This window comes from Phaethon aethereus, assembly GCF_964289735.1.
Source record: "Phaethon aethereus genome assembly, chromosome: 26".
In the NCBI taxonomy this organism is placed as follows: domain Eukaryota; kingdom Metazoa; phylum Chordata; class Aves; order Phaethontiformes; family Phaethontidae; genus Phaethon; species Phaethon aethereus.
In genome coordinates this window covers 2,453,231-2,462,863 of record NC_138602.1, presented here as the reverse complement: position 1 = coordinate 2,462,863, position 9,633 = coordinate 2,453,231, and the positions used below count along the sequence as shown (strand labels likewise).

Sequence of the window (9,633 nt, the reverse complement as noted above, 5' to 3'; positions counted from 1 at the left end):
CGCCGAGGCGACGGGCGATACTCACGTGCCGCGGCCGGGAGAGCTGGTGCGGCTTTCGGGGGATGCTGAACCGCGGATGCTCCTGCCCGCGCTGCAAACCCGTGGGAGGGCGGCGAGCGCCGTGGCTTCGCTGGTGGCCTCCCCAGGATCTGTCACCTCCCTGGTGGTGGCAGGTCTCCAGCCAGCTGCCCGCAGGGGGGGACAGGAGGTTAATCCAGTTACTTCAGATTATCACGAGTTTTAAGAAGAAAAGCCCGGGGCTGCGGGGAGCGAGGCGATGGCAAAGGGGGCACGAGCGGGCACGGGGAGCGGAGCCAGAGCGTTTCCCCCTGAGCGCAAACCACTGTCGGTGCATCTCTGCTCCCAGACACGGGGATTTGGGGTGCCGAATTGCCGCTGGCGGTGCAGGGACCCCAGCACGGCGGTCACAGAACCCCGGGAAACCCCCACGCGGGGCAGCTACAGACCGCAGGGCTCAGCCCCCGACCTGGGGCTGCACGGGGCACCCGCAGCTGAGTAACACACCCCGCGCCTGTAACGCATTCTGCAACACACACCGTGCGTGCAGCACACCCTGTCCGGTACCACGCCCCACCAGCAGCACGCCATATGCAGCAACACCCGCACAACACCCCCCGTGCACAAACACACCGCGACGCAGCGGCGCGTGCGGCACGCCCAACACGTAACGCCCGGCGCATGCAGCGCACCCAGCACCCGTCAGCTCTGCTGCGTGTGGCACACCCTGCGCAGGGGACACCTGCTTTGCAACACCCCCTCTGCCGGTGACACGACCTGTACGTGTGACACGTAACGCACCCCGTGCACGCCACACACCCCGAGCGTAGAACATGCCCTGCGCGTGTTGCACACCCGCTGTCACCCTCTGACCCCTGGGCCACCCTCAGGGGGGACAACAGCCGCAAGCAGCCGTCACCACTCCAACAACCGCAGCCTCCACCGGCACCGACAGCCACGTCTCTAGTCCTGCGTGGCGGGCGGGACGGTAACGCCAGGGGACGCGCCAGCCGCGCAGTCTCTCCTGCTCCAGCCAGAGGTCTGGGCTTGTCCCTCTGCCCCCGCCGCAGCCCCCGGTCCCTCTGCCTGGTGGCCAGCGGCGTTTTGGGGCCGGGGCGTCGCATCTCCCGCCCGCCGCTCGGGGGGAGCTCCGGCCCTTCACACGCAGCCGCACTCCTTGGCTGAGAGCTCGTTGACGGTGTAGTAGCGGTTGTAGGCGTCCAGGAAGGAGACGTCGTCGTCGTAGGCCAGCGGCCGGCAGCAGGGTCGAGCCCGGACCTTCTCCTTCTTGATCCTCCTCCTGCTCCTCATGCTCTTCAGCGAGAGGTCGTAGCTCCGGACGGCCGCCTCGCAGGTGCCGCTGCAGTAGCGGAAAAGCACCGTCTCGTCTGACTCGTAGCCCAGGCCCAGCTCGCTGACGCTCACCTCCAGCTCCTTCAGGGCGCAGGGTTTGTGGCGAGCGCGGGCGCGCTTCCTGCGGCTGCCCGCCCGGGGGAAGAGCGGCAGCTCGTGGCCGCCCGAGTTCATGGCCTGGCTGTAGCGCTCCACCAGCGCCGAGATCAGCTGCCGGATCTCCCCCTCCGTGTAGCTCTCCAGCAAGCTGCTGTCTGCAACAGAAGGGGCGGACGTTAGCGGGGGCCCCCGGGGCGGTGAACGTTCCCTGGGGCTGGTGGCTGTCCCAGGGGGGAGGTCGCTTAGGGTGGGTGGCTGTCCCCAGGGGGGCGGTCCCTGGGGTGGTGGCTGACCCCCGGTGCTGGCTCCCAGCCCCCTCTGTGCCTGGCAGCAACTGCAAAAAAATCGCAAAATCCAGCCCCGCAGCCCGACAACATGTGGCTGAACCGCCGCGTCTCCCAGGAGCGTCTCTGAGATGTGCACGAGGTGCCCAAAGGCTTTAAACCCAAACCCAGAGATCCCCGTGGCCTTGTGAGCCCCAGGGTGGGCACGGGGGGCGGCCCATGGCCAAGCCACCCCCAGCCCGCTGGCACCGCGGTTGGGACACCGAAGGGCTGAAGCGCCTGCCAAGAGCATCCCGGCCGGAGTGAAAGATGCCAGTGCTGCTCCTTGGTGGCATCACCCTGATGTCCAAAAAAAAGGGGGAAACCAGCAGATACCCGACCAAGAGATGACGCTGCGGAAAAGTTGCGACAAGACTGGGGAGAAACACCAATAAATTTAATATCTGCAGTGTTTCCCTATGGCCTGGGTGGAAGGGCTGCCCCCCCGGACCCCTAAGCCAGCAGCCAACATGCAAACTGTCCCCGGCCGCCACTGGCAGCACCCGAGTCCCGTTGTCCTAATCCTAAAGCCGGGCTTAGTCCGGCTCAGCCCCGGGAGAGGCACAGGAAAGCTGGAGGAAAGCGTAATTTGACAGCTTGTCATCGATTTCAAAATTTCAACCCAAAAAGAAGTTCTTCTGGTTTGGAAACACAACAAACACGCCGCAGATTTTCAGCGTGCTGCCAGCACGAAGGGGCGAGCGGCGCTGCGGGGGGAAGCCGCTGCCGCCCCGCCGAGCGGAGCCGTTCTCCCTCGTTTTCAGCTCCTGTTTGACATTTTGTATTTGTAAAAAAAAAAAGCCAATTGGAGCTAAAAAAGCAGCTTCTTTGCATTAAGATGAGCTGTTTCGCATTCGGTTTCCCTACACGGAGACCTGGGGTGCTTGCACCAAGGTTTGGTGCCCAGCGGCTGCATTTCTGCAGGACCCCCCACTCGCCGCCCCGAGCCCTCCCCGCTGCACCCCAAACTCCTCTTTAGACTCTGGTAAAGGGGATGCGCAGAAGCAGGAGAGGACGGTGGGGAAAGCGAACGGGGAATAAACCGGCCGGGCTGCGTCGGGCTTCGCTCGCAAGCCGAAAGCGCGCGCCGCTGGGGTCGTGGGGCCGGATCCTGCGGGCGCGGGAGGGCCCCGGGGCGGCGGTGCAGCGGCTTACACTGGGAGAGCAGCGAGCTGCGGCGTTGCAGGGCCCGTGGGGATCTCCGCGGAGCCTCCGGCAGCGAGGAGGAGGAGGAGGATGCCCGTGAGGAGGACGGCGAGGAAGGCAAAGGGCTGTATTTCCGGCTTCCGTTGAGCATGTCTCTACAAACTAAAATGGATAACATGGAACTGAGGAGCATCGATGCAATGGCTGCAAACTTCCATACCTTCATCTTAGAGCAAGTCAGAACATTGAAACTCTGCAAAACAGGCAAAACAAATATCCTTATTACGCGGTCTTCGTCCACGGCCCCCTCTTCCCGTCCCCCGTCCCCGCGGCAAGGGCTGGCTGACCGTCTCCCACGGGACCACCAGCGACCCCTTGGCTCACCCCCTCCGCCCTCCCGAGGCTGACCCAGTGCTGCAGCAGGGAAACCGAGGCACGGCTGAACGGTGCAGCCCGGGCTGCGCCGCAAAGGGGAAGTTGGCCACGGCGGCCGAGGGCGGCGCGGGGCTGCTGGCGGCACCGGGGACGAGTCGGTGTCCGCACGCGATCCGTGCCCGGCAGCACGCCGGCTGGCTGGGCGGGTGGATACCCACCTCCCCTCGCACCGGGGGGGCCGATATTGCAGCGGGCGGCTGTGAGTGGAGGACGGACAAACTCGTGCTACGCCAGCTGGTGGGACCTCTCCGCCCGGTGCACCCCCGCCTTGGGACGGGGCGAGCGGCGGAGGGACCCTCCGGCTCCATCCTCCTCCCCCTCCCTCGCGGAGCCCCGGCTGCTTTCGGCGGGGCGCACGAAGCCCCCCGAGTCTGCGCCCGCTCACCCAGCCCGCCTCGGTGGAGAGGGGCACGCTGCTCGACCGGAGCCCGAATCCCTCCCCGCCGGTGCACGGACGTGGCGGCTCCATCAAAACCAGCCAAAGTCATGGAAAACTCAGGAAAAAGATGAACGAGGCAGTCGGGCTGTCCCGGCACGGCTGCAAGGCTTGCGGGGGGACCGGCACCTCGGCTGTGCGGATCATCCGGGGCTGCAGCCCAGCAGTTCCTCAAAGCGTAAAAAACACCCCGCTGGCATTTTCCTCACAGGCGAGCCAGGCCCTTACCTTACGCCGTTCAATTTTCTCCATCCAAAGCAGATTGGATCTGGTCGGATTTTACAAATGACCCTGCAGCCGGGCAGGGCGGCAGGGAATCGGGTCCGCGGTCCCGTCAATGAGCTGTCAGCCATTAAATCCCCATCAAAGACAGGCTCTGGCAGTCGCCTCGTGGCCCCTTTTTTTACTTCAGCTCCTTGCAAACGCCAAACATTTCTCTTTTTTAAATAAATTTTCCACGGGGGAAAAAAAAAAAAGGAGAGAAGGAAGGAAAAAAAAACCCACCCCAACTCTGGTTTAGCAATATTTGCCAAATAGAATTTACCGGGGGAAAAAGATGTTTATTTTAAAATGGAATTTGAGAGGTTCGCTTTTACTGTTACTGTAGAAAACAACAAGAAGGGCTGTGAACGCTGTCTCATCGCCAGCAACCCTTTATTTTACAGGATGCAGATAATTGCACATTAACTAACGGTAATTATATGCCCTGTAGGTTATACGATAATTGTAGAAGCCAGCCAGACTGTAAATATTTTCAACTGGGCTATAAACAATGCCAAGCTAGAAAAAGAATAGTTTCGCCATATAAGGAGGCAAGATCATGAAATCCCGCCGGGGTACGAAGCGGCGGAGCTGGCCGAGACACCGCGCCGATAAGCACCGGCAGCAAAACCTGCGTCGGGTCGAGAGTTTGCAGCTGGCTGGTGGAGAGAGCACCGGGAAGGGGACGGTGCCGTCCCCGCCTGCTGCCGCTTCTCCTCCCGCGGAGCCGAGGGCGAGCCGCTCTCCCCGGCCGGGAGCCGCTGGGTGCGTTCGCATCGTCAGAATTCGGTGCCTTAAGTTCAGATCTCGCCTCTGAGATAAGAGCCGGAGCGGGGAACGAGCACCGGCGACGCTCACCGGCGTCGGCTGGTTCCCAGCAAGGCAGCGGGGATGGGTGCTGAACGGCGAAGGACCGAGAACGTTGCAGGTTGTTCTCGGAGAGCTTGCAGAATTTGGGGAGTGAAGGACCCACGAAGAAACGGCAGCCTGAGGGGAAGCGCATGGCGGGGGTTTTGGGGGTAGGGAAGGGTCCCCGCTGGCGGTGACGTGTTGGACGGCAGCGGCTGGCGGGCTGGGAGGACGAGCAGCTTTCGGCAGCTGATGTTGGGGCAGCCGTGGGACCCCATATGACAGAGCTCAACGTCAGCTCCCGAGCTGCTCCCGGGGGGCTCAGGCCCCTTTGCCCCACCTGAGGAAAGGGCTGCGATGGAGCAAGGCTGCGACGCTTGATCTGTCCACCTGAGGAAGGGCCTCTGGCTTACGGCGAGCCCAGAAAATTTTAGGAGCGTGGTTTCAGCCTCACTGGACGTCCCGTAAAAAAGCCTCCAACTTCAGCAGCCGGTTATTTTGGCCCCCACCCGCTCGCCGGTGACCTTTCAAACCCCAGCTCTGACGTGCAAAACAATTAAAAAAAATTATTCCAGGCTTTGCCTTCAGTTTCTCTTGCTCTAAAAAGCCACAGACCGCATGTGCCAACCTGCGGGGAAAGCTGAAGTTCGGGCTGTGGGGAAAGGAAGAACACACACAGAGGAATCACAGCCGTGACTCGCCCAGGATGATGCTCCAGCTGCGCCCTCCCATCTTTCTGGTTTCCACATGTTATAAACCCACTCCCAGCAACGCCAAATAATCTCCAGGGGTTTGGCACGTGCTCCCCTGGACGCCGCAGGCATCGCCGCAGGGCTGTCCCGCCGCGCTGTTCAGACACGTCGGGTGCAGCCCCGCTGGCTCAGCCCCATCCCATCCTGCTTCCCAAAACCTCCCTGGGTGCAGACCTGCACCCAAAGGTGCCCGTGCCCCGGGGTGCGCCAGGCACCCTGAGCTGCCCAGAGGCGGCGGTTTGCACAAGAGCGTGCAAGGCATTTGCAAGGAGCCGAAACGGGCGCTGCCGGCAGCTGGCGAGACCCTGCGGCAGCTCCAGCCGCGCCGAGTGGTGCCGGGCTGCCGCGGCACCAAACCTCCGCGCTGCGGGTGCTTGCCGCAATGCCAGGCTGCTGCGAACAACCTGCCCGTGGCTATTGCTCAGCATCTGGTGGGGCACGTGCTCATGAATCACAGAAGGGTTTGGGAGGGAAAGGGCCTTCCAAGGCCATCTAGTCCAACCCCTGCCATGAGCAGGGACATCTTCAACCAGAGCAGCTTGCTCAGAGCCTCGTCCAACCTGCCCCGGGATGTTTCCAGGCACGGGGCATCTGCCACTTCTCCGGGCAACCTGGGCCAGTGTTTCTCAATGTAAAAAATTTCTTCCTTGTATCTAGTCTGAGTCTGAGCGTTGACGTGTCCAAGCCTTGCTCCCGCTGGCACAGCGAGCCTCCGGCAAGGAAGCACCGGGGTCTTCCCAGCCTGGACCAGGCAGTGCTGGGCATGGCTGCCGCCGAGTCTCGCTGCTGCTGCTCTTTGCTCCGATCTCATCGCAGCTACTCTACAACGCGGAGGTGCAGGCGTCTCCCTGCATCGCCGGCTCCGGGCTCCGCACGGCAGGACGGGTATAGAATCATGTAGAATCACAGAATCATTATGGTCGGGAAAGACCTTTAAGATCATCAAGTCCAACTGCCAGCCTGACACCCCCACACCCACTAAACCATGCTCCCAAGTGCCACGTCTACACGTTTTTTGAAGACCTCCAGTGATCCCACCTCCCCAGGGCCAGCAGGCAGCCCTGCCACTCAGGGTACCCCGACCGGCACCCAGACCTGGAAAATTGCCTGTTGAATCCACACTGGTGGCTTATCCCTCTTGCTCAGAGCAATTTTGGAAAAAGGAGAGTGGGTTGCACGGGTGGGGACGGGGCGGTGGGGACAGGGTTTGGCTGCAAGGCAGAGGTGGGTGGCCGAAACGCTGGGCTGGAGCGGGGAAAGGCTGCTCCAGCGTTGCCCCTCTTTCTGGAGGGGATGGAGGCATCCAGCGAACCCCGGGCTTTAGGGTGCCGCGGGAGCTGTAGGTGCAGAAACGCGGCTGTGAGGGGGGTCCGATGGGGAGCACAGGGGCAGGACGGCTCGCAGAGAGGTGCGGGCTCACCCCAGGACGCCCGGTCCTCGCACCGCCTCCTCTGCCAGCACGAAAATCCCTCTTCTCAGAGGACAAACGGGCAAGTGCCGCTGTCCCGGGCACCCTGCTCGGCTCTCACCGCGCGTCTCTGGGAGCCAAAACCCGTCGAGCTGTCACAGCGTCGCGAGCCACCTCTGCCGCAGGCTGTGCCTCTGCATTTGCTCCAGCCCCAGAACACCCCCACTGAAGCCGCAGCACCGTCATCCGTGGGGCCGTGCCCCGGGCTGGCTGCGAGGGGGCTGTTGGGCTGAGTCCTGGTGGGGTTTGGGCACTCGCAGCCGCGCTACATCCTGGGGAGGGACCCGGGGATCCTCCCAGGCTGACGAAAGGCAAAGCTTGCGCTCGGCGTTTCTTCTGGAGAGCAGCCCGAAAGCTCCGTTTTCCTGCATTCTGCTGGTAATCCATTAACGCCGCCACAGCCGTCCAGCCACGCCGTGTCTGCTGCCGAGCGGGAAACACACTCCTGCAGGAGGAGACCCTTCCCCACTGGACAGCCCCCAAACCCGTTTCACGGGAGTCCAGCACTAAAACCGCCTCCGCCGGTCACCTGCCTGGCTCTCCTCCCCGCGGCAGCCGGCTCCCGCCGGGGCTCACGGCTTTCCAGGCAGGGGGAAAACCACTCCGTGTCCTGAAGACTTGGAAATCTTAAGGAAAAACAACAAACAGCAGCACAGCCAACTCCCGTTGCTTAGTCTGGAGGGAGCAAGTTGATTATCTTGGCTCCCCCCGCCGCTGCAGATCCTCCTCAGAAACCCTCTGTGAGCATCTCGTGCCTCTCGTCTTTCCTTTTGAAGAGGATCCAACAAATCCACCCCACGGCCCTAAGTAAGCTTTTCCAAGGCTTGATTGCCCTCACTGTCCAGCAAAAAAAAAAAGTCAAATCAATCAAGCCTCATTTCTAGTTGGAGTTTTCTCCGCCTCAGCTCCCGAGCGTCGGCGTTTCCGCTGCTTTTTGCCGCTAAATCACAGAGCCGTGATCCCTTCCCCGCAGATGCAGCACCTTCCCTCACGGAAATGGAGCATTTTGGGCTTCTTGGGCTTCCCTCGCTTTTCACGCTCTCAGTTTTTCTCATAGCTCTTTTATTTTTCTAACCCATTTCCAATTTTTTTTCAAGCAGACTCTTAGGATTTGCTTCCGATATCCACTGACGCCTTAAAGCCTCAGTTCCTGGAGTCACGAGGTGAGGGGGCAAAAGCAGATTTTATTTTTTTTATCCTAAATCCTCCTTGCTGGAGAAGGAAGGAGGAGACACTAAAACTTTCTGTCCCGACGCTTCAAAGCCCAGAAAGCAGAGAACCCAAAAGACATTATATTATAAGTGTGTCATAAATTTTCAGTCGATTCATGCTTCCGGGCATTGATTCATTATTTTCAAGCACTCGGCCTCAGCCATGCCGCAAGAATGGATGAGGCCACAGAGTGGCCGAGGATTTTTTGGCAACACGGAACACTTGGAAAGACGAAAGCCTTGACGGGACATCAGAGAGAGCTTCCACCTGCCACACACTGTTTATTTTAGTGCCTTACATGGGAGCCAAGCTGCTTTGAAATCCCGGCTCCTCATGACTCACCTCGCAGGAATTAAACAATTTCCATCCAGGCTCACGGTGAAGCAGCTCCAGGGGCTGCTGAAAAGCGGCTCCTCTGGCAGCCGCCGCCGGCTCAGTGCCCGGTCCCGCTCGCAGGACGGTCGGCCGGTCCCCGACGGGACGGGTGTGGCCGAGTCCGCCTGGGCAGACTTTCCCCAAAACTTATCGCAAGCTCCTGACGCGCTTTTTTGGGAACTGAACCCCGCCGAAGAGCATCGGCGCGTCTGACATCCCCGGCCAGGGCGGATGCTGCGCTGAGAGCACCGGAGCCTGCAGCGAGATGGCCAATGACCCAGGGTCAAACCAGCCCCAAAATGGCAAAACTGGCCCCAAATTGAGGAGTGCTGAAAGGAAAAAAGCCCCAAACCCTGATCTGAGCCGAATCGTTGGATTTTCCTGCTCTTTTGACAGTAAGAGGGTGCATAAAGGAGGGGAAGGAAGACAACATCCCCATCTCCAGCTCTGCTCTGGGGACACGGGGTGCCACCGCCTCGGTGCAGGCACCCCCTCGGCGGGGACATGGCGCAGCAGCACCCACGTCCTCCCCAGCTCCTCTCCCGCTCCAGCACGGCGGCGCAGCCCCGTGCTTTGCCAGACGCGGCGACAGCCACAGCGTGGCCCGTGGCCCCGCAGCGTTGGCTCGTCCCTGCGCCGCCTTCCTCCCCTCCCCAGCGCTCCCCGCGCCCCCGTAAGCAAAACCAGAGCCGAGTGCGGGACACATGGTTCTGCTTTGCCTAAGTGAAAACCAGCCCAACGTGAGACACTCCAAAGCTCTTCCCGCAGCCCCGGCTTCCCCCGGTCCCCCCACAAACAAGCCAGACCCTCGTCCCTGGGCTCCCCACCGCAGCCTGGCTCCTCCGGGAAAGGCTTTTGGGGCGGCAGCCAAAGCCCCTCCTGGGTGCAGCCGCTCGGCACGGCCCC

General features: G+C 61.6%; 1 protein-coding gene across 1 annotated transcript; it reads right to left on the bottom strand.

Moving 5' to 3' along the window:
• Positions 1 to 865: 865 nt before the first annotated feature.
• On the bottom strand, positions 866 to 3,105 carry NRTN (neurturin). Its single transcript, XM_082010991.1, has 2 exons — positions 2,949 to 3,105; positions 866 to 1,625 (listed from the first exon to the last, which is right to left on the bottom strand). The coding sequence occupies exons 1-2, from the start codon at positions 3,088 to 3,090 to the stop codon at positions 1,177 to 1,179; spliced, it is 591 nt and encodes a 196-aa protein (XP_081867117.1). The 5' UTR covers positions 3,091 to 3,105; the 3' UTR covers positions 866 to 1,176.
• Between the last annotated feature and the right edge of the window lie 6,528 nt (positions 3,106 to 9,633).